The sequence below is a fragment of the Bombus terrestris genome, chromosome 4 (genome assembly GCF_910591885.1).
Source record: "Bombus terrestris chromosome 4, iyBomTerr1.2, whole genome shotgun sequence".
Classification (NCBI taxonomy): Eukaryota; Metazoa; Arthropoda; class Insecta; order Hymenoptera; family Apidae; genus Bombus; species Bombus terrestris.
In genome coordinates this window covers 17,084,812-17,110,592 of record NC_063272.1, presented here as the reverse complement: position 1 = coordinate 17,110,592, position 25,781 = coordinate 17,084,812, and the positions used below count along the sequence as shown (strand labels likewise).

At 40.0% G+C, this 25,781-nt stretch overlaps 1 protein-coding gene across 5 annotated transcripts in view; it reads right to left on the bottom strand.

Moving 5' to 3' along the window:
- LOC100648781 (pituitary homeobox x) overlaps nucleotides 1-23,767 on the bottom strand; it is a 45,121-nt gene extending 21,354 nt beyond the window's left edge. For 2 of the 5 annotated variants that reach the window (XM_012321311.3, XM_048404873.1), the window contains exons 1-2: nucleotides 21,486-23,767; nucleotides 2,966-3,163 (exon numbers count right to left, since the gene is read on the bottom strand). In XM_012321311.3, coding sequence (XP_012176701.1) covers nucleotides 2,966-3,163; nucleotides 21,486-21,774 — 487 coding nt within the window. In that variant the 5' untranslated portion in view covers nucleotides 21,775-23,767. Of the gene's footprint in view, nucleotides 1-2,965; nucleotides 3,164-21,482 lie in introns of all 5 variants that reach the window. The other 3 variants (XM_012321314.3, XM_012321316.3, XM_012321315.3) reach the window with 2 other exon arrangements.
- Nucleotides 23,768-25,781: the final 2,014 nt, after the last annotated feature.

The following is a 25,781-nucleotide window of genomic DNA, read 5'->3' as shown; positions in this document are numbered from 1 at the left end:
TGAATAAATCACACATTCGACGTTGCAACGAGGGAAATGATCTTTCTCGCGTGAAACAGCAAAATGTGAGTCACTCGTAGCCTAGCGGATTATCTGTTATTCGTTTCTTTGTTCCATTTTTCCCATTACGATATTTAAAAGCTTTCGTAGTTAATCGAATATATCGAAATCTTCATGGAATTAAGGGACCACCTAAATGTGAACCGACTCGCGAAAGAACACTACAGACCTTGTTAAATATTAATTTCGGCAAAATCCATCGACAAAATATTTAATAGCGTGACTCGTTAGATATTAAGATACATAGATATATTATACTACATGTGTGTAATACCATACGACGTGACGATCATGGATCGATTAGACCGTTTGATCGGTAATCTCTGCCGTGGCTAGATCGTACCCTGCCGTTCGAGAATAACACGAATGTGTTTGTCATGACCGTGACAGTGACAGGTGAGGGTATTTCACCCCTGACTCCGCAGGCAGCAAATCGCCAGCTTCCCTTACTCGTATTGACAGCCGTGTGATCGATTGCCTCTTTTTTCAAAGAGCACCGCTATCACTGCGTCTGATGATGCCGCTAACTATCTTCTAACTAAGACGACCATTTCTATTTACAGAGGTGGCAACCCAACATGAGGTCGCTCCGATACCAACTAAGTCGCGTCACGAAGAACGTTCGACTTTTTTTTATCACCGTGTTTCAATTTATTCAGTATGATCCTAATCTACCTAGGTTTGTAATGTCGTACATGAAGCTTCACTGTTCTCGTGGCACAAGATATTTTAGTCGTATGACAAAGAGTACACGTTACCAGGGGTTGAAGCAATAATATACTTTATAGGCCATTCTGTATCGTTAATTGCCTTAATACCGATCTTATCGTTGAAAAATATTTGCTTCGTGTTTTATACAAGATGAATTTAAATTCGTAGAAGAAACGAAAGATTTCAGATGTAATTCGGAGTAAGTTCGATTCCGTCAAACAAAGACTTTCAAATAAACAACGCGCTGCAACTATTTCTCAAAAAAGGAGTAGATAATTGTCAAAATATATCTAAAAACAAGACATATAATCGTATTAGTAAAAAGTACGAATATAAAACTTTGAAATATTTATGAAAGAAGAAAAGAAAACACGGAAATTACCCAAAGAGGAAGTATATAAGTCTACAAACAAAGAGTTTCTTCTTTCAATTTTATCTCGGCTCGTTTTCCATTCGCCAATATCCAAAATACAGTTACATCGTCCCTCTTACTTGACTCCCTAACGCACAAATTTTTCCTCAGTTTGGCCGCAATTTACAATGAAATCTCCCCATGATAAAAGCGGTTCAACGCATAGTGCAAATCAACGTACAACGTATTCTTTCTTCGGGTTATCATAATCCTAGTTTCCATAAAGATCGATCCCTAAAATAATTAGCTAAACTAAAAACAAATTTAAGCGATATTGAAAAAAAAAGAGAGAGAAGCTCGTCAATTTATATCCAATAAATTTCAGGCAATTAATTCGTCCAAATGAGAGTTACTCATCGAAGTATGTGGAATTCAAACATCTTTCTCGGCTGACTGGCGCGAATGAGAGGAACGTGCTGGACTCGGTCGAAGGAGCACGAGAGGCCTCGCCCTCGTCTCGGGATTACAACGAGTGAAGTGAGATCCGTCCCCGGGGTTTGTTGTTAACCAGGCCCGTAAGACTCCGGGAGATATTTCAATTTGCAGGGATTTGGGGCGGCTGCGAGAGTGCCGGCTAAGTGCCGAACAAACCTGCAAACAAACGACGCCAGCATTTTCCTCGTCTTTCTCTTGCTGCACCCGACAACGCCACTCTCTGTTATCATTTGATTTCACAGTCGTTCGTGAGACGGCAGCTCGGCATCGTTTCCCGCTGGAATCTCCATGCTATCCTACTTGATCGATGCGCGAACCTTTGCCTTTCCTCGCGCAAAGATCACACGCGACTCTATGTATTTGTATTATTTATGTATGTATTATTTGCACAGCAGTTTAATGGATTGAGAATATTGCGTTAAAATAATCTTTTCGGTTGATCGATCGAGGTTACGTAAGCGTATCGTAGAAGCGTGTTGTTTCAAGATTTTTGTTAAGAAGAACGTGTTTGATCGTGATATTAATACAAAGTTTCTTGGCTTTGGATGATTTAACACACGATTACATTTTTGTTGATAAAAGCCAGTTAGTATCGTTAGGACGAAGCTATATAGTAACGTAATACAGGAAAATCTGTTATAGACGAAAGAGTGGATCGAAAGTACCGAATACATATTTTCAAGACAAATTACGTTTGAGATAAATTCGATAGTTTCTTATTCTAGATCATTTGTCTTTGCTTTCACCAGTTCACGTAGTAACGATACTTGCCCAAAGTTATTTCGAAATCTTAAAACGGTACATCCGTAATATTCTCTACGATAAACATTTTCATTCGTTGAATTATTCCACAGACCTGTGAAACTGTTAAATCATGTCCCTTCGACAACTTGCACGTACGTACACCGACTAATTCTACGCATACTAATTCCACGAACTACGAATTCCCCTTACTCGTCGAAAATAACCATAAACGAGGAAAGATCATGCAGAAGCGAGCTAAACTATCTATCTCCTCTACACCACTCTTGGTCACGAGTTATTCTCGTTAACTACTCCGCATCTATTGTCTAAATACACAGTCTACAACGAAATCCAACAATTTTTTATCGAATTTCTATCGTTACGCAATTTCCACTTAACCGGAGGCAAATCACCTCGAAGACAAACGAATCTAAGCGGAACCACTCTATCACGAAGAAGCGCAACGTTGACGAAGGTTAACGTTAGAAAAAACAAATCGGAAAAAGAAAAAGAGAAACGTCAAACGAATTGATTTAGTGAAACGAATAAACAGGGAGGAAGGGGTTGCGATAGAGAAGTTGCTCGTAAAGTGGCGAGGCGTACCTTTTCGAATATCCGGCCTGTGTGTCGTGTTCGTGCGGGACCTAGGCTGTGCGGTAGAAAATCCACCGGAGGGTGTCGTGGGTGTCGCGCCCGGTGTACTGGGGTTGCTGCCACCGGGAGTGTGAGCTCCGTGACCCGTCAAATCGAGCCTCGCCAAACCCCCGGTCACCTCGTCCCGGAAGTCGCCCTGTGCCCATACTGCAAAACGCATCACACCCTCTTGCAACATCGTCTAAGCTCTCCGCAAGCTTCGCTATTTACTAACTTATTTCGTTACTAATCCGGAATCCCGCGGGGTCAGTTTCGGCCCTTCTAAGACGACAAAGGTGTTTCCTCGACCGGCAAAGTGGAAAAGAAGGGTTACAAGGCAAAGGTTTGTTGAATATTTCAGAAAATGTAAACGATCCTGCCCTTTTGTCTATTTTTCTTATCCAACCAGCTTATCTTATCTTCGCGATTTTCCCCTTTTAGCTTCTTAATAAATTTTTTATACCGAGATACGTATTAATGCGAGGTAGTTTTATTTGATTTCATTTTCCAGAGATCTAACCGCAAGATTTGATCGAACATCCTGATTGCCAACAGACGTAGAATTTTAAAGGAAAATTCTATCTTTTGCAATTCTGTCTTTCCTCCTACACTTTCTCCTATTCCTTCTCGTTTTATCCAAACAAATTTTCTGTTTTTTGATACTTATATATCTTTCTCTTCCATATTTTTGTCCTGCTTAGTAAATGTTGGGCCAATACGAGCCGGTCTTATCCGATTTCATTTTTGTAACTCTCGCGATTTATTTACGTGCTGGTGTTATAATCGCCAAATTCTTGAATACTCTTTTCCATTCTACGGTGTATAACATTTATCGACTGCTTCGCTCGTCGATGTTCGACAATTTCAGTAAAAAGACGAGAATCGTTCAATTGGTATCGGTCGTTCGTTTAGTGTCGCGAGAAAGAATGCAACGAACGTTACAAGTAAACTACATAAACTGTAACTTTCGAAGGCACAAAACTATCGAACCAGCACAGAAACACCTACCAGTCTTTGCAACTGATCAACGACAACAAACGGTGTCGTAGCTCGTGTAAAAATATTCGATTCACGCTGACAAAACATCGTTTCGAATGGCAGACTCGTGTTTTCGTTTCCAACAAGCGTACGTGAAAAATCGCGCGTATAAAAACGCACTTCACAGCCCGAGAACCCCGACGAAGCACTATTTTGTCTCGTAATTAACAGCAGCATACTTTTCCCTCGCGTTATTTATTCACATTGGGTGCTGCACTGCCACAGGAAAATAAAAAAGAGAAAAGAAGAAAAGGATAGAGAAGAAAAGAAAAGAAAAAGTTCGTTCGGCTCGAACGAGTGGCAGTCGAGAATAGGGCTGGCGAGAGTGAGCTGTCGGTGGTAGCCAGCCAACGGAGAAGTTAATCGGCCAGACCGTTTAGTTTCGCTCCGTTTAGTTATATTTGGTTTCCACGGGGGCGGCAAAGGAGGAGGGAGGCGGTTCACAATTAGTCGGCGCGTAACTCGGGCTCTGATTTAGTGTCACAAGCCAGCCACGGACCACGAAAACGCGCGTGTCACTCTTCCAGGATATCGCCAACCGTGTTACGAGCTACTGCGCGTGTTGGCTGTCTTCGAGACGCAGTCCCAGTGAGAGACGCATGTACCGTATAGACCAACAAGGATATTATTCACCAACGTTTGAAACGTAAAAACAAGGGCAGATTGCTTGCATCCGCGAGATGCGACGTTAAATACTCGAAACAATTTGGCAATTTGGACAGTTTGTCTCTCTAAATGCTTCAAGTATAGTTCAAACGCATCCGCAGGGAAGAAACGTCTGTCAATGTTGAATTCGTCGAACTTTTGCCGAGGTTTTGCCATTTCTGTTGTTACCGGATTTGATTTATACGGACGTTTGCAATTTTGATTAATACGTTCGATCGAAGAAGATTCATCGTTTGCGTGTGTTAATATCTCGTACGTGTTACCCCTTTTACAGTAGTTACATTTTCTACATTTTCTGGGAAGACTGATTTTATATTTGTCTTTATATTTTATATCTTTAACAGAGCTTCCCGGAGAAATAAATTTATAACTCTAATTTATTATTTCGTTAACTTAATATTTCGTATAATCTCCTTAAGGGTTGCCGTTTACTCGGTTCAGAAATTCGATTACAAATTCACTATCGTACAAAGTATTTTTTATTTCTGGCTACGTATCTACACGGGTTATTGCGTAACTAGTTTGTAAAATTTCCCGAGTTTCAATTTGCAATTTGTATTTAAATCGATATTACACGTATATTCTAAAAATATAAATATTACGTATCGAGTAGCATTCGAGATATAGATAGAGAATGCGTTAAAACTTAACAAAGGAGCGAGTAAATGTATCCAATTATCTGAATACGATTTAATTAATTAGATCAATGAGCGCAATCTCGTTATACATACGAGTTATCAATTTATCCAAATTATTCGGATAAATAGAGTTGCATTTTATAGTAAACATTGCACAGCTGGTTTGCTCGATTAAAAAGGATAATCGTTAATTTTTCAGAATGAGCATAATTGAGAAGTTACGAGTATAGCCATGTCTGGTTCACAAATGCCGCGTTGTTAATATAATCCGAGAAAAGTTGTTTCGTTTAGAAAGAAGCGAGAATATACTTTATAAAGTGGATTCCGATTATTCAAATGCAACTAAATTTTGTTAGAAGCATAAACACGAAGGAAGATTAAATGTATCTGTCAATTAATACTTGGCAATTATTCTAAAGTTTAGAATTTACTCATAACGTTAGTAGTTATAATAATTGTTGGAGGAACTATTATAACTCGCAAGACAAGCTTTAGTTGTTTAAATATAAATACGTCTTATTATGAACCTAGATACAGAAAATGATTAAATACTTTTATAAATCGTTATAACGCTCCACATTGTAAATTTTAACAACACGCGAATTCGACGCCTGGCTGACGTAAGCACATTTAAAAAGAAAATGAAAATGGAACAAGAGATAGATGGAGGAAAATCAAAAAGTAATTTAGGGAAGAAGATCTATCAATTTTACTCGTCCTGGAATTATTAAATCCGAGCCCTGGGATAAATATATTATAATATAAATATTCAACGAAATTCATTTTCAAGGAGCAAATAAGTCTTTATCTTCTACCACTTACTATAGATATATACATTATTTCTAACATTTACAAACCATTGCCATCTTGCCTATCTCCAATTATTCGGTGTTCCTCGAAAACGCTGTTTCTCGCAGAAAATACGCAGTTAACGTCGTACGTATAAAACAATAATTTTACAACATTGTTTATCGCGATTCGCGATCGATGAGTTCGATTCATATTTTTCACGATCCTCGTTGCACAACGCTCTCTGTCTCTTCATTAAACTGACTCACGTTCTTTCAACATTATGTACACGACGTTAACAATATCGACTTGTTGAATCGATGTAGCGGTCGATAATATTGTTATCGTTTTGAAGCGTTTCCTATATATTAGGAACGTTTCTTGCGTCATTTTTCTTGCAAATGAATAATTCCGTCAAATTCACCGATAAAGTTGCCTCTTAAATAAACCGCACGAAATAGTTTCTTTTAATCTACGAGTCTGCAAATAGATCGGTTGCCTATTTGACGGGCTAACGTGGAAAACACGTGTAAAGCGGTACGAATGGCCATACGAGGATAAGCCTCATTCTGCCGATGGGATGGTTAGGTGGTTTGTTTGTCAAGGCCAGTCCCCTAGGAAAAGCGGCCGTGCCGCAGTGATGTCGCCGTTATCGGTGATGTCTCCTCGGCAAACAGCATCTGAGAGCTCGAAACATGGATTCCGTGCTACTTATCACGATCCACGTAACAGAAGAATGCAAACGATGTAACACGTTGTAAATAAACGGCTAACAGGCGAAGGGACACGATGATGACTCGTAGTGAGTTCGAAAACAACTAGCAGCTGATTTCGATACGTCGTCGTATTTTTGTGAAAAGATAACGCCCTATAGAACTGTTGGAAGTTCCGTACGACGAGTAGTCGAAAATCACGGAGACGTAAATTAAGACTTTAGCAATTAGAAAATGTATTTAACGTATAGCGAAAGGAGATAATATAAATAACGAATTGGAACAAATTTTCTAGATTCGAAAAGAGCAGCTTGAAAGAATGGCGAGCGACAATTTATAAATAAATAAAATATAGAGTAAATAAATTTAGAACAATGGTAGGATAAACAAATAAATCTTTCGAGAGATAAATAAAGGTTTGAGAAAAAAATTGACGACGATTTATAAAGAGACGAGGGAAAAAATTAACGTATCGTAGATAAATAACGCGAATTAATTTTTTCTTCTGGAGTATTTATTTTAAAAAAATCAAAGATCACGAAGTTCGAAAAATTCGATGCTGTTAAAGATTCTCGACGATATTATTGGACGCGTTAAATCCTAAAATACACTAAAAATATTGAAATGAAAAAAGAAGACGCGATATTTATTTTTTTTTTTTGTTCTTTCTTAAATTCTTTAAATTCGGGATTTCGGTTCTTAAAATAATAAACACGCGACACACGGGGTTTTCTGTCACAATTACCTCGTGTAGATTCTATTCTTCGCGCTTGTTGTGCGACCGTAAACATCCGAATAATCCTGTGCATATCGGATAACAGCGAGAAATTTCGAAATTGACGAAGAACACATAACGTTACGTCGGTTCACCCACTAAAAATGTATTTTTCGTTGCTGTTTTGATAAAACCAGTGTACACCACTGAAACTTCCTCGTTCCGAAGTTTGTATATTATTTCAAGATTAGAGTTAATCTTATAATCTACATCCTGATCCGACACACGCTATTCAAACGGCCTACTCAACCCGGTGAAATTTATAGGGCCTCCATTTTTCACGTTTCAATACCTTGCCGCTCGATGGTGTAGCACGATCTATTTTGTGCATAAGGTTCTCCTTTTCCGAGAAACGATATCGTATAAAAGAAATTGTTGCAATGAGAATCGTAAAATGTACCAACAATATGTACAGATCGAAGAACGGCGCGTATGCACGTTGAAAGGCACGTACAAATATTTGTAAATGGTATATTTAGTTTGAAAACGTTGTTTTTGGCAATTTTGAAGAATTTGAGAAAGTCGTGACAATATAAAATTTATTACATATCTCTTTCAAGAATTTTCTTTTCGTCCATTTATGAGGTATTACACGCGAAGGAATTATTCGCCGTATTCTTCAAGATTGAAGAAGATATGACAACGCAAGGATGATAAAGTATTAGATTACGTAACATGTATAAACACAACACATTTGTGATATCAAAAATGAATTTTGTCTTTAACGAATCGTCAGCTTCTTCTTCGGCAATAGGACAATTTTACGATTACAGCAAACATTCTTATTCGTTCCTATTCGATTTCAATTTTTCTTTGAACCATTTGTCACGAATAATTCTTTCTTTCATACGGACCACTAATTACACCACATTCTGCTATTAACGTAAGATAATAGAATTAAGATAGGCAAATACTTCAAACGCGTATTAAACCGAAGTATCAAAGGGTATTATAGGATTGGCAAATGCGTGTACTGTGTCGCGAAAATTGGAAAATAAAGTGAAATTATAAACGAATTTTTTCGACGCGATCTCGGTGTAGGATCGAATCTTCGTTACGAACAAAGGTTGAGAATGTTCGATTTGGTCACGTATGACGTTCGAAGACAAAGAGCTATTATGACTCCTTCCTATATATTTTGCTCGATATATTCTCCAATATAGTTCCCACGAGATCTCCTGCAGAGTTCTTGGAGGCTTAACATGTCGTATCGTTTGACGGTTCTACTGTTCGTTGCTATGGATTCGTGGCAGAGTTACACGAGACGTGAAAACGGAAGATCCTCGAAGGGCGAAATGTGGCCAAAAACTATCCTACCCTTTCCTGTCAAACATTCGACATCTATATTGGTCAGTGGCTCGTAGATATTTCGTTCTGTCCGTTTACCAAGAAGATCATATATTGATCCTGGATTCTCGTGAATTTCAAGAAGAATATAGAAGTGAAAAATATTAAATGCGAGTGTTTCGGTATTAATCTGAAAGTATAGTTTAGCAAAGTATTGTGACATATATTAAATTACAAGCATATTTAACAGGACAAGGAAATTGGTATTCTCACGAAACATTTATATTGAAATGTCTTGTATCTAATCTTGAGAAATATTGTTCAAGTATCGTTGGGATATTATTCGTTATCGTAGTGCACGATTATAATATTTGCGTACTTTACGATTAATAATATAATCGTTCTGAACAACAAAATAGATATTCTTGTCGACTTTCTTCTTCTTATAAAATATAAATATCTCTGAATGGAAGGAAAATAATGATTATTAGTAAATCATGATTAGGATATTTCTGTGTTGTATAATCGGTTTCATTCGATACTTGTTAAACAATATATCGATTTCTGTTTTTTTTTCCGTATTAATAAATTCAAAAAGTTTCGTTTCTTTAAATATTACTATGCACTATACCTCTTAAAATTTGGAAACATTTATTTCTATCTTCAATTTTTCGTTCGGTGAACCCTATCCATAAAACTTTATGGAGTACGAAAACTTCTTTTCTTCTTTCGAACGTGCTACTATAAAATATTCAAATTTATGACACTATAATGTAGTTACCAAAGAAATATTCACTCGAAACAAAGGAATTTATATTCAGTGGCTTATCAGTTTGCGATACCACCCTTTTTCGTCTTTTCAGTAAATTTTAATACCTCGTAAACAACAAATACACACAATTTTCACCGGATGATTTTCCTTATTCTCTCAATTTCTGATACGTGGTAATTCTTACAATTTCCGTAATTTTCACACAATAATTCACGTACTCGTCGATCGTTCTATATTCCAATACTTCAAAAATTTCTGAACTTGGGATTCAATCGGACGTCGAAACAATTTTACGCCACAATATCCCACGAACACGGAACGAAGAAATGGGATCTCCACAATCCAGCGAAAAGTGACGATTGTTTCAATTTTCATACCGTAATTTACACACTTGCCGATTCTACCACATTCCGATATCGCAAAAATTTCCAAACTCCAACTCGACCCAATCCTGGACAAATTTTCCACAAACAACGAAAGAGAAAAATTCCCACAACGAAGTAAAATCTATAAGCGACAAGCTTTCATACGATAATTCGGACACTTGCTCTGAAATTCTAAAAATTTCCAAACTTAAATTCAACCAAAGAGAAACGTTTATTCGACAGTTCGCTTGATTTCCGAGCAATGATCAACTCATTCGTCGCTCCTTTATATTCCAATGCTACAACAATTTCTGAACCTAAATCCAAGCCAATCTCCGATCGATTTTCTGCCCGAATTTTTCCACGTATAAGGAACAAGCGATAATTCTCTTAATTTTCACACGATAATTCACGCAGCCTGTTCCTGGAGCCTTTGACCTTACCCAAATTTTCGGTAATTTTCTTTCTAAGAAAAAAGGCTTCGTAATGCGGTGTCCCGTTGCGTGTCCTGGTTTGCACGTGTTTTCACACGGAGAAAAAATCGCGCGTCGAGGGGAGGAGGGTGAGATATCGCGGTGGACGAGCAAGAAATAAAGAAATGCAAGAGAGGCAAACGAGGAGAGGTAACTAGGGGTCCGCGTGGACGAGTTGTAACTCACAAATTTATTACTTTCCCCGTGACTTCGAGTTATTTTATGCCAAAGACAAACCGGCTGGCGCGGCGCGACGAACGCCAAGTGCCGAGGAACGACGAAAACGAATATCTCAGCTGCTTCGTCGCGTTTTTACGCCCGCGGGATATATTAGTGGATCGCTAATCCGCGCGGATTTTACGGGACGACTGTGCATGCGACCGTCGACGTCGGCGTCGACGAAGAAGACAGCGTCCCCGTGATACCGCCACGTTCTCGACTCGAATAAACTCCATTGATTTCGTTTCATATCGAAAGAATTTGCTCAAAGTTCTGGTTGCTGACTTTATTAAATTAATAATTTTATATATTATATCTTAACGGCGATGTTTACACGATGATAAGTGTAAGTCGATAAGTTAATAAAGTATCGAAATTATAATATTTTTACGTGGGTTATTGTTCAACCCTGCTGTATTTCTTTTAACGTTAAAAAGTTTGTTATATCGATGGGTACGCGTAATTTTCTATTCCATTTTTAAGTTCGTGTTCGTGAATTGTTTGTACACTTGGTTAATTAATCAAACAATTCTATGAAAAGTTTAATATCATCAAGACCATAGCTTACATATACATATATATATATATATATGCGTTCGTTCTTTTATTCGAAATGAAATATTACCTTTTATTCGCTGATAATGCGATCAATGTTTCCTTTTATCGGATAGATTTACTTATAGAATTAACCGCCTAAAATGTGCCAGAAATAATTTTCATTTTTTTTTCAATTTCATAACACACACAGCAACGGCGACGAGCGTAGTCCATGGAAGTTATAAAACCCGGGGGATTATAATCTCCGGCGGTGCATCGTAATCTCCGATATAAAATTATCGATGGAGAGTTATTTCAGCGCTGCTTTCATTACCCGGAAATTTTACTCGCGTGGCAATAAAGCTTGTACCAATATCCGTGGCATCGATCAAGAGATATTTGGCGAGGACTGACATTTGCCGCTTGTTGATTTACTATTACAGTAATATTTTCTTTCCTAACACATTCATCTAATGGTTTTAATAGCCAACCGGTTAAAAGGTATTCACAAGGCTTTTTCCTGGATAAAGGGAAACTAAACGATCATTTTTATATTTTGTTTTCGGCATTTTTTCAACTTTTAAATCGCCTGACGAACTTTAATTTTTTTTTTCTTTTTACTTCGCTGGTATAATTATTCGTGGAAGATAGAAATTGGAAAGAAATTTATTCATAGGTTACTATTTAAAAATTATTTATTTAGATAAACTTTATATCACTTGTCATTCTAAAATCTATTTGTTGCCGATTAGATCGCTATTGTATCTACTCGTACATCGGTTCGTTATCTTAAATGTGCGATTAAACCTATTCAATATACCTCTCTACTTTTGATAAAAACAGGAGTAATCTTCATTGAATTGAATATCTTTTGCAAAACGACCAACGATCTTTTGTCGATGCTAACGGTAATAATTATATAATAGACATTTTTTAGCTACTTTTTGATCATTTTCTGCTTACGGAATAAATTTCACAATAAATTATCAATCTTTCTCTGTACGAGATAACAAACTATTTTCAAATAAACTTTCCACTAAATAATTCCACAATTACGTTTAATGACAAACAAGAAAATTAGTACGGCGTTACGAAAGTATTTTTATGATTCGCCAAACTTTATGGATTATCATCGGCCAATGAGAAGGTGACGCGAGAACATAAATAAAATGGCATGTGCTGTAAAAATTGTAGGTGTTTAGTGGACCGTGTCGTGGTGTAACTCAGCGACAAAGAGGGTTATAAGGGTAGCTAAAATATCCGTATCGTGCAGCTGTGTGATCCTTTGAAAGTCACACGAAATTAGTCATTCGCGCGAAATTCTTGTACTGATCTTTCAATATCGTTCTTACGAATATAACGTGGAATCAAGAACACGGTGGTTTCTATTTCTCAAAATTGATAATTCTTATTAATAAAAATTCGTTGATAATTCTACACCAGATTATCCTTTAATCCCCCACTTTCAATCTGCATAGAATCCAAATGTTATTTCTATGACACCATCATATAACTTACAAACTTTCGACGATAACCAACCAAACGATAAACAAACTTTCCCACCGTTGTTTTTCGGTATCTACCTCGCAAAAGTAGCCGGCGACATTCACACGTTTGCCCGAGAAGTTGACCGCACGTATTTCCTGTCCCTGCTCGGGAACACGGCCGAGAAAAACCAAAGTGTGTCACGTAGCGAGATGTGTGGCGGCGATTTTAGAGTGACGTACGAGCACGGTCGCATGGCCGATAATTACCGAGACAGCTATCCCTCGGACGTGGAAAAACGTCGGGAGGTTGAAGTACGACAGCGTGGCGGGAACACCTGTGAGCCACAGGCTCCTCACCATCTCCGGCAGAAAGTCGCAGTCTGCCGTTACGGTCTTCGCTCCTAATCTCGTAATCCTTGGCTTCCTTAGGAAGTCGTTTATTAGTCAAGCCGACCGGTACGCTCGTCATTGGGACAACGACCGGGACGGAATATCTCGTACGAGCCTTAAAGTCCTGCTCCACGTTTATAAATATTCGAAAACGCACATCGATCGATGATATTTTTGGCCCGTGAGTTGTTAAGGAGCTTCGGCTTTTTTTTCTCTTTCTTTCCTTTTCCTTTTCGGAGATTTCGAAGGGACGTATGTGTAAAATTTGTCGGCATATGTGTGAAAAATGACTTGGGATAACGATGGTGCTCTAGGTATAATAAGTCGTCTTTAGGGTGGAGTTGTTTATTTTAAAGCAACTGTTAGAGAAAGTCGTTGCGACGATGGATCGTACGTTCTTCTTTGTTGTAGATATCGTCTTGAATCTGTGGTTGCGGTTTTGTTTGATTTTATATGGGTAATATTTTGCTCGATATATCGTGGTAGATTTCGTCTTTCAATGTTTTAAAATGGAATTTACAACGCTGTTTCTGAGATTAACGGTCAATTGTTGCTCGATTATTCAATCCATTAAGTGCTATTTGCTATTTCTTTTACGCTCATTCAGTTACACACGACAAACGAGGTTCGTATAAACAGAATTCTATTGTCCTTAGAATTAAATCGAAACTAATCTTGAATAAAATTATGGAATACGCAACTCTAAAGAAATAAACTTTGATTAATGTTGATGGACCGTATTCCGTGAAAAGAACACTCGTTTCAAACATTGTACCTTCGTATTAACTTTATTAATTTTCTAAAAGTGATCTATCAAAAAGACGACAGGTTGAGAGTGAAAAGTACGTATTTTTCAAATGATGTTTTTTCGTTATTCTTTGTTTAATTTTCCACGGAGCGTGTTGATCCAATGTTGCGAGATATAGACGTTGAGCAGATATTCTAAACTATTAAAGAATCAATGTTGCAAAGACAACGTCTTTGAAGAGAGTTAGTATCCCCATATGCATCCTCTCAGACGAGGATGAAGCACGATTGTTTGCAAAATGATTTGCAAGTCCTTCGAAGAAACTCGCATCTTTCCGAGAACAAAGCGATGACGGGAATGCGCGAGTGTCAAGGAAAATGTCGCGTTTGTTTGTTCGGACGTGGACACATCGAGGACGAGCGATTCCGTGGATAGGGTTCGGTAGCTCTTGTCAAGCAATTTGTTTAGTTTCAACTTGACACAAGGGCGAGAGCATATGGAACCGATAAGTAATCTGAGAGGCAGTGTGTCTTTCGAGTTTAACACGCGTGTCACAAGCGTTTCGGAAAAGTTCATGGATAGAATGTCTTCGGGAGACCTTTCAGACGGCCTGGCGCTACCGAGGGAAACCCCCTACAGCTCCTATGAAAATTAATTGGAATCTAATCCGCTCGTTTCCTCTCTTCTTAGCTCATTTTTCTATGCAAGAAATTATCTAGGATAAAGAATAAATTGGAATATAAGCGAAGGACATTTCTTCTTACGAAATATAGTCTCGAGAGGTATTAAATTAAAATTAAATTATATAAAAGAATGTATTAAATATATACGCAATAAAGAAGGGATGTATTCAAATTTATATTTTAATTTCTAGCGAAAATAACAATTTTATTCGAGGGGATGTCTATATCATTGTCACAAAGCAAATTAATATTCTCATAAAATGATACATAGCTATAATGACGAAGACAGTGATTTTTAAGACAATTTAACGAATCAATTAAAATCAATTTCTAGCGAAACTAACAATTTTATTCGAGGGCATGTCTATATCGTTGTCATAAAGCAAATTAATATTCTCATAAAATGATACATAGCTATAATGACGAAGATAGCGATTTTTAAGACAATTTAACGAATCAATTGAAAGTGGTTCATCTTATGCGTAACAGCAAGAGAGAGATACGTTGTAATCCAATGTTCTATTTACTCGTTTTCGTCGCTATTTATGAAAATATCGTGATGATTAATACGTATATTCTAGAGAAGATAATTCACAAATACAAAACGATATACGATCGTAGTAATATTCTAAACTGATATAATAGTACTGGTTTATAAAACGTATTATAAAATATAATTCAGCGTTATCAGAATATTTCATAAATAGAGCACGCTTTTAAAAACCGAGATTCGCCTTTCTCAAAACCTCCCTATCACAGTACTAACTACCTACGTATCCAATAATTAATTTCCAACAATTAATTTCCCTATCCAACAATTAACATCTCCAGAGCTGTATAACAAAATAAGAGCAAGATGTCCCATTCGTTGGTGCAGTTTGTAGAGGCTAGAATTAACTTCGTAGAAAGACCTGCTATATTTTGAGGTGCTTCTAGGATTACACCCTTAAAGACCGCAAGTTTCGCGGCGGTTTGATGGCTTCGGGGTTCCCCCGGTTCTCACACATCGGCACGCACAGAAAATTTCCTCGGCGAAACGATCCCCGACACCGAGCCAGCCCACTTCAATCGAAACCCACTGAGTATACAAACCTTGTTTCTGAGGTAGGCGTCCTCCGACCGTGCCACCAGCGCCAGCTGAGATAATGGGAAGGAAATCAGTTCATTTCTATGTTGATCCCACGGGCTTGGTTCCTGTCGCGCTTAGAAGAGCGCCACGATTGCCTCGGTGATCGAGAAAATCGAGGCAGAAAATCAGCTTGATAGCTCGGCTCATCGACCGACTTAACTGTTTCTGCCGAGTCTATAATGTTCCTACTCTCGCAGACGGTCGTCTATAAAATCGACGATTTATCGAGCCACCGAGCTTTTTCTTACGAAAGTGACTGATCGTTTGTCCTTCGCGAGAAAACCAAGTTTCAATCGAAGAAACGGTACGGTAGGTTTATCGATGGAAAAATTCAAAATATCAATTCAATATCGGAAGACGAGTATGTACACAGTATCTTCTGGGAAATCAACTAGCTATCCGTTTTTCTCGAGAAAATGATTATTTTCTTTTTTTTTATATGCAAGTATAAGCGACAACGTAGTACCAGTTAACCGCGTTATTAATCGAGAACATTCTCTGCAATTATTCCGCGCACGTTACAATTCATAGGGTGCGTGATGGAGGCTAAAGGGAGGACGATACGTCTTATTCGGGTGGCGCAGCGATCTGAAAGATTGCACGTCTAAATGCCAATGAGTCTGCGGTCGGAAGAGTTCTACCGTGGCTTCCCTAGGGAAACCTAGCGGCTAGCCGAGCAATTTGTCAACACCATTAGACGATGGCAACAAGGGTTGACTTTGGCGCATCTGCCAGCGGATCTCGCGCAGCCATCGCCACAACAAAGGGGTAGTTAATGACTATCGGGGGTATTCCGATCGAAAACCCGGTACAGACCGTATGCCAGTCTGTTGACAAAATATTGGGATATCGCCATTGACCGAAAGGGATAACAGATTTGTCAAAAGGGTCCTTTTTCTATGAATTGCCCGTGAAGAAATCGAATTTTCAAACTGGACACGTATGGACGGTTATCGATCCGATTTTTCGTCTTTGACGTTGTTTTGCATTGATGGGATGTTAATAAGAACTTCGGTGAAAGCGAAATGTAAATACGGCTTTCCTTTCGGGGGTGACGATATTGGAAAATAAATCGGACGACAGATGATCCGCGTTTGTTCGATATTTGAAAGGGGACAATAACGTTAGAGATAACGAAAGCTGGTAGAAGGTGAAGTTCATATCCATTTAAAAAATATCACTGCGTCCGACACCAAATAACTGAAATTATTTTTTGGAAACTAAAACCTTCCCAATAATATTCCTGCGGATTAAACGGAATCGAAGAATCCTTTCGCAGGCATTAATTTCTTAATTAATATCGCAAGAATAACGTTTTCTCGAACTTCCAATTTTTCATCCGAAACTCAAAGAACCATCTACACCCAAGATATCATTCAGTTCCGTAAACCCCTACCTGACGATAAACAAATTTCTATGTGAAATCGAAAACGAAACGCGCTTCGCCAAATCAACGATCCACCTCGAGGCAAGCGATCATCCGAACCAGCTCGATGAACTAAGCGAAACGATTCTCTTAAAAATAACTCCTCTTGGCTCGCTCGGATCCAAAGATCCTGGACCGTTCAACCTTCTAACGTATCGAATTCTCGTCAAATCAATCGGATGGATAGAGAGTAGTACGCGAAACGTAGGAAAGATCGCGATTCCGCAAACGAATGGAACGGAGAGTACCTGCGGTCTGGAAGTGGGAACTGCCGGCTCTGGGAGTGAAACTGAAACGGGGATAGGTGGGATGCCATTGGAATAAGATCGGGTTTAGCCGCAGTGTCGGGTTCGAGCCCCGGATAAGTCTGCCTTATCCCGATAAGCCGGTGAGTTAATGAATCACAAAACAGGTGGTGGCGCCACTGAGAGATCGTCTTCGTCCTCGACTCGTTGCTATGTGCAGCTTGAATTCTTGCGAGATTGACAAAACGGTGACTCTCTTTTCCCTATTTTTTTTTTTCCTTAATTGTTCTTCCTTTTGGATTATCTTCCCTTTCGAGGATCTTACAGCTTATAAGGGACTATACCAGCTGATATACTCGATGGAATTCGGCCTTCGATGTTTGTTCACGCGTCCCTTGTCTCCGCTTTTTATCTCGGCCTCGAAACTATCGTTCGTCTGTTTCATTTTTCTCGCTATGAAAAATTAGGACACCACGATTTGGAACCATCTAAGAAAAGCTTCCTCGGCCGGGAGACGAAGATAAGAGGAGAACTTTGTGTTCGTAGATTTACGAAAAGTATCACGAGAAATACGATTTTACCTGATATGTTGTTTCGAAAGTCGAGTAGAGAAGACACTCGGAGTAGAAGAAATTTTGCTACTGAATTTGGAGAATGCGCGTAGCTATCGATCCGATGTAATGGCACGATACTGTAACGATCGTATTACGCGATATAATGGCGTTTGCTTTGAAAATCGTATATTTTTGATGTTAATAAAAGAAGCCAAAGCAACAGCCACTCAAACGCGTTAATGACATCCAGCAATGGTAATTTAAAATTTCTTATTTCCATACGATATGTACACGTAAGAACGTTTATCTCTGAATGTTTCGATAATCAACGACCCATGTATATTTCGATATTTTACGCTATTTTAGGCGATGGCAATTTTTGGCGATTGCATTAACACAGGAACGAGGCCGAAATTTCATTCGTCATGTCGTATCAAAGCTGGAATAACACGATGGGTGCGGTGCTTATCAAAGCTATTCGTACTAATATTTTATCTGTGCTCCGCTGGCACTTGACAAAAATCAACGTACAATGTTGCTTTATCGCTCGAAAATATTCACCGAGATTGCAACAGAAACGTCATATATTGTTTATAGCGTGTACTCGATATTTCTACCATAGGAACGCGACTTAAATTGTATTGGTACTTCGAACCGTTCAAAAATCCTCCGATACATTTATACGCGTCATTCGCCTACAAATTGGGAATTTATCGTTGCGTGAAACAAACATCGAAGTCACAAATATAATCGATAAAATTCATTCGGCAAGTCGATCGATCCTGTCGCTTCTCCTATCAAGTCCCGTTCCTCTAATTTTTGGCAAACGGCACGCTTTTACGTTCGCTCGTTACATCGATGCAACGAACTGATGCAACGACGGAAAGTAGAAACGAAGCAACGCGAACGCGTTAATCTTACGTCACACGCACGTGCAAATTTGCTACGGCAAACGATAGGAGATTTTCTGAAAAGATGCGCGATAACGCAAACGACGCAGTCGGACGATTTAAGAGCAGGGAGGTGCTCGACTATATTTCTCGCGTTCGAACGTCGATGATATCGCAAATAATAAAATCACGTGAGTTGTCAATTCCCCGCTACAAGCGATTATCGCCGATATTACCAGCCGACGAAGAAAAAAGGAATGTTCTTCCGTCGTATCGGTGCTTCGATCAAGACACGCGAAAGGAGGCTATTGTACATAGGTACTTCTGACATCTCTTACAAAATGTAGGTACAAAATATATCTCGAACACTGCACTCAAATTTAATCCGTATTCTTAATCCTTACGATTCTTCCCTCTTTGATTTACGCGACCTCGATTTAACATAGAAGCTCGCGTTCGGTTGAAACGAGTTGAAGAAGAAAACGTGACGCGTTCAAAGATGACGAATTGCGTTTAAAATGACCTACGGTGATGTTGAAGCAGAATGGCGATTTCAATTTGATCGATACAACTGTCGTTCGGTTTGATAAAAGGAGGACGAAGACGTTGAATGGACACCGATCCGGTTATTAGTTGTGTGCCATGTGATTTGGAAATTCTATGTTCGTACGACCATGTCTTTTAATTCTTCTAAGTTTATTGATTTATAACTGCGTTACTCTTTGCTGTTCATTGAATAACTTCATGATCGTTTTTTCGAAGTACTTCTTTTCAAATCAAAGATAAATTCTTTGAGATAGTTTGTACAGATTCCTAGAAAGATTCTAATCTTTTATTATAAAAAGTAGTTTTACAAAAATCGGAGCAAACGATAATTTGATGATATACGAATAAGACGGATAAGATTAACAATATTTTATCTGCCACTGTCTAATTTAAAAGCACATCATTTTAATTAATCGAATGCGAATTTTCCTTGGCAATTGCTGCATTTAATATCCAATTATTTGCATATAATTACGTTATTCGTTAACAACGCGACGCAATCAATTAGGATTTCTTTTTTCATAAGCGAAGATAATATTTTTATCGCGGTGCGATTTGGAAATTCCGATATAGTGTAAGATTAAGTTTTTCCCGGCGATTAGCGATCGAGATAGTTCGCGCGAAGCAGGTTATAACAATATTTTCATACAAATGGGACAACAACCTCGAGCAAACGTTGCTACTTTCTACGCATTGATAAGTACGCTACATGAATTTCAGATGCACGCCACAACTATTATTTTGTATAGCTAAGAATTCGCGCGATAAGCGATATTTGTTTTTTAGATTCAAGGTGCAAATAAGTATTTGATAATAAATACAATTGTAATAATTACGGATATCATCGACTTTAAGCGAACAGAAAGTATGACGACGTAATTCCGTTGTTAGACAAAAAGATATAGGTACTTGAATAGAAATGTAACTATTGTTTTATCTTTATGTCGTCTAATCCCCGAACAAAGACGCTTTATATCTAAATATTTTGTAGAAAACTGAACGTTTAAAAATTATTCCAATCCTAAGGAAATAAAATTCATTTCCAGGATCGTGATAAGCTTTAAGTTTAAGGTATTTAAATAAAACTCTGCTACCAGGAAGATTCGAATTAAACTTTCATGTCGCGATGAAACTTTTGCCACATTTGAACTTCCTTCGTTTCGAATAATTGAATAGTTGCCCATCTAACGATCGAGAGGTTATGGTACAGTTAACATTTTAATTTCTATCTTTCATCGAGATATTGTAAAATGAACGTTAGATTACGTAAAGGTAAAAGGCAACGGGATCGTCTTTGCACGATATATTTTTAATACAATTAAAGGAGGAATCAACCAATATATACAAGCTATAAGACGCTCAAGTGGACCGATAAGTAATATTGGAGTACTTTGAAGCATTGTTACCAAACCTCTTACAACGGTAACACTCACAGAACAGCACAGTATCGATCAAACAATTAATAAAATCTATCAAGATCTAGTTTCACTTGAATCGTGTAATATAACCTAATTAATTTTCGTCTAAAAATACTCGTATACCGCTAGCTATCCTCGCAGCTATATAAATAACATTTCCTTATCGCTAGATTGCGGATGTTTATGCATTCGTAAGAAATTTAAACGACAAAACAAAAACGACATTCCTATGTTCGAATAAAATAAACGGAATATACACGACATATAAAATATTTAAGGTGAAATGAAAAAGGAAAAAGGAAAATGTATCTAAACCCCTAAAATATATTCAAAGTAAAAAGAGAAATATAAACACGCATAAAATATGCAAAGTTCTCGTTACGATGTTTAGTAAGTAAAACGAATCTTTCTTTGGATGCCATTTCTATCCGCAAGAACACGAATTTGCATAAACATGCCCGATCTATGTCTCACCACACGCAACACTTTTTCGTCACACGTATCACGCTCGATTAACCTCCATTGAATCTTCTCACCTCCAAGACTCGAACCAAGCTTCATCTATTGCGAAAACTTCAAAAACACTGTACAATCGCTCATTTCCCTCGTTCTCCGATTTCCTCCAATCAGACTCTTAGATTCATCGTCGCGAAGGAAGAACGCGGGTCGGAACGACCCTCGATATTGTGACCGACTCACCACGTTTCAGCTTCTCCAGCGGTTCGTGCAGTTGATGGTTGGAATTGTGCAACATGGACGCGTCGTGGTGCGAATTTCCGTGAAGATCGTGATGGTGCATCGCTGCTTGAAGATGATCGCCGTGGAGGCCAGCCATGGAACCCGCGGCGGCAGAGTGCTGATGGTGCTGGACCGACAGGCCGGTCGTCGATCCCGTCACGAGATCTTGAAGACACAGATCCGTGTTCCCGCCGCCTCCTCCTCCGCCCCCGGCTAGCTCGAGGCTCCCCCCGCCCCCGCTGCCCCGCTCCATGCTGTAGAAGGTTAACGTCGTGTTGACTGATCTGTACAACGCAACGCAAGATCAACCGAGCCCTCGCGAGGCCGTTTGTCGCGCGAAATCACGTCGAGTCGGCTCGTGTTTCCAATTTGCCCTCAGGAACCAGGCATTCGAGTCGAACGCGCGATGGATTCCACTCGGTGCGCGCTTTTACTGGCGACGGCCGTCGGCTGGAGGCATCCGTTTGCACCAACGATTTCTCCCTCTGCGTCAGAGCTCCAACGAATCAAATTCGATTCCAATTTGGCGATTTATGGTCGTTATCGGCGACGCGAGTAGTGATCGTGCTTGCACAGAGAACGCTTGGTGACTGATTTTGGTAGTTTTCGTCATATGGTTCGGTTGAACAGCTCGTTGCGGATCAGGTGGTGACGTCCGGACGCTATCCGCGTTCCGTCGCTACGCGTCGGATAGAATTGGACGAGCAAGTTTCTGCGTTTCTGTGGCTAACAACGTTGAGGATGATGTCGGAGCCGGTTGACGGTAGAAGGTGCTCGTTCTCATGGATCGTATCTTGTGTTTAAAACGAAGAGGGGCCAGGTTAACGCACGTGCTCCAACGCTACGTTGGTAGAAGCGACTGATAAATCAGACAATCACGGATGCACGATGAGTTACGTAAGGACCGAGAAACGCGGTTGAAATAGCGGAATAGAAAAGTAGGTTAAAGAGGTCGCACTATGATCGCCATAGATTGCACGCACTGTGATTCTTGGGTATTCCTTTGACAGGTGATCGTATTGTTTACGTACGATGAAAACCGCGTGTCGGGTAGCGTTCGCTCGCATCGATCGTTCAAATCCTTACGCGGGTACTTGCCAACGCGTGTTCGATTCGCAGGAACGTAGACGGTCACTGATCTTCGATAAATTCTACCTTTTCCGCTCGACAGCTAAATCGCGAATCTCCGTAAGGAATCCAGCTGGTCAGGTACAAAGGCCACGGTTGTCCGTTCTCTGTTCTCTTACTCGACACTGAAACTTTGATGCAACAAACGGCGACAGCTCGACGTTTACAGGCCCGATGAACGAATCCTCGCGAAACTGACTCTCACGACAAATTCCGCGTCACTGCACTGTTTCCAGCCGCGTGTTCGAACCGATCACAGCAGAGAACTTTGGTACGTACGTACGTATATCCAGTCGTGGAAGGATCACCACCGAGTATCGCGACACCGGCAACGCCGGACAGAGCAACACCTCCGACACGTATCTCAATACCGGTCACTGGACTCGCGATCGTTGACGCGCCAGCGGGACTCGCACCAAAGATTTCCACCCACGCGGTTCACTCGGTAGCTCGCGCCGATGATGGCGTGGAAAATTGAGCGCGGGATCCGCGCCGTGACATCGCGACGATCGACGACCGGAACCTTTCAGCTCGAGTTGAACGTGGCGCGCCGGCTACGCTCTCGTCTCGCTCGTCTACCTCGGTCTTCTCGCCTTAACGGGGCACGCGTTAAGGAACAACAGACAGACACAGCGTGTAATAGAAAGAGAGAGGAAGGAAGACAGACGAAGGAAGCGTAAGAAAGCGTGAGTGGTGCTGGAGGCCGCGGTAGTATAGCCGGTTTTCGTAGTAGATGGAACGTGTAGTGGCCGCGCGTCGGTAGTAGGTGGGTCCGCCAGGCTTAGCCGGTTGAGCCTTTCGGACTGCCTGCCGGCTTAAGTCTCTAAGTCGGTAAGCCGAGCGGATCTAGTGGTCTTGGCTGGTGCACTGGCTGCCTGCTAGCCTGTCTGCCTTCCTTGCTTGCCGGGCGGCTTGCCTGACTGTCTGACTGCGCCTCGCCCTGGCTCGCTCGCTCTTACTCCCCTCCATCCGTTCCTTCTCTCTTCAGCTCTCCCACTCTGCTTTCGTTATCTCCCTCAAAAGTCTATCTCGCTCGCACCGCTACGATCTCTCGCGTCTTCGTGCCCCGTTTCATCCCTCTGGTTACCGTGGCCACCGTCCTTCTCCCTCGTCCTATCGCTCCCCACTTTGTCCCGCTCGTTTTCGTCCTTTCTCGCTTTCTCCATCACGTCGCACGCTATCTTCCTTCGCCTTTTCTATCTCTCTCTCTCACGCCTCGTTACACGATCTCTCACGCCTGTATCTGTCACCTCGTCCCCGACACTGCTCGATTGGACGACCCCGCGGCTTTCTCTCTCGCTCGCGCTACCCCTACCCGATATCGTGCCGCGTTTCGTCTCGTTTCCTCGTTGCCGCGATCTCTCACGCCTGTGCCTCTCTTTTCCGTCCCAGTCGTGTCCGAAACAGTCACCGGTTCGCCTATGTTCGGTATCGTCGACGCACCTCTCTTCATCTACCCCCACTAGCAAACGGCGCCCCTCCAACAACATCCAAGTCCGCCCCTCCTACGGACGTGCACACCGATCTCTCGTCTCTCCCTCGATCCAGCACGCACACCACGCACCCTCTGTCCTTCCCTCTACCTTTCTCTCTTCCTTTCTCTCTACCTTTCCCTCTTTCCCTCTTTCCCTCTTTCCCTCTTTTTCTCTTTTCCTCTTTTCCGCGCTTCACGAATCTCGCGTACCTTCTGATTATCATTTGTTTCTTTCCGTTGACGTTTGTCGCCTTGGATCGTCATGAGTTGCTTTAATCTCTAACGACACGCTCAACGTGACGTTCCACGATGCACGTACATAGTTGCTGCTTTCCTCGAATGGGAAAAAACACGTGGATGTAGTTTCTCTGCATCGAAGGAAAAAAATTTGCCTCTCTATTACGGTGATACGATTTTAATAGTTTGCACGGGATTGATAACGTTGGTCTTGCGATCGCGTTTGATTCGCCGCCTCCGCCATCTTTAACTCTTACGCGATGTAAAATTCAGATATAACGTAGAAAATCTTTGCCGAGATACCGTGATTCGAGTCGAGCGTATGCAGTTATCGGTCGTCTTATCTGTCGAAGCAAATACCTATCTTCGTAGACTTAGACTGCCTCTGTGCTGGGCGTTTCGAGCGAAATGGGGAGGTGTGTCGTATATTGGCTGCAAATTTCATTGAAAAAATCACCACCATGTCCCATATAAAGGGCAGAACAAATTTTGTACCGTTACTGAGAATTACAATTTCGAAATTTTCTACGCAATTTCTTTGATTCTACGAAATTTTTCCTACAGATTCGTTCTGTTTCAGTCTCAGGTAGCTGTATTACGACGTTTTAATTTCTTTAAATCGACAGACACGGGAAACTCCACGAGCGTAAATAATATCTCTATACGGTTTAGAGTTAATTACACGGTTAATTTCTTAATTTCATACGGACTAGACTATGATTAATTACTTTCGCACGATTAAAAGCAGCAATCGTCGTCCTTGCAATAGTCTAGAATCTAATCAGATTACGAAAAATTCCAGAAGTGAAATACACCGTTCGAATCGGCCATTTACAAACAATATTTTATCTACGTTTGTCTTATCTTATTTCGAGAATGCCGAGTGACCATGTCGTCTAACTTGCTCGTAAAAATAACTTAAGCCTCGATCGAAAGGTGTGGAATTAATTAATCACGTATGTATTCTGGTATTGCTAATTAATGAATACGATCGGTAAATCGATATCAGAAGGAGACGAGAAAAAGATATTTCGGTGGAACAAAATGTATCTGATAATTTTATTCGATACACTTGTAGCGGAAAATTATTTCATTAAAATTACACGCGAAATCAATGGAAAATATTTCGACTTTTATTCCGCTATCTTCCACTCTTTATTACATAATGTGTATCGCTCGACGATATTATTTGTTTTATCATCGGTATATTTCATCACTGTCGAAATAATTTCTCCAAAATTAACGCTAATGTCATCCAAACACGAAAACGATAGGCATTCGTATCAAGGTATCTAATTTACAATACTTACGACGATTGGAAGGTATATCTATTTTTGCGTTACAAGTTACATGTAATCTAACGGAACAGAAAACAGAGAAAACATTGATCGTGATAATTCGAGCTCTATCTCCAAGTTTTA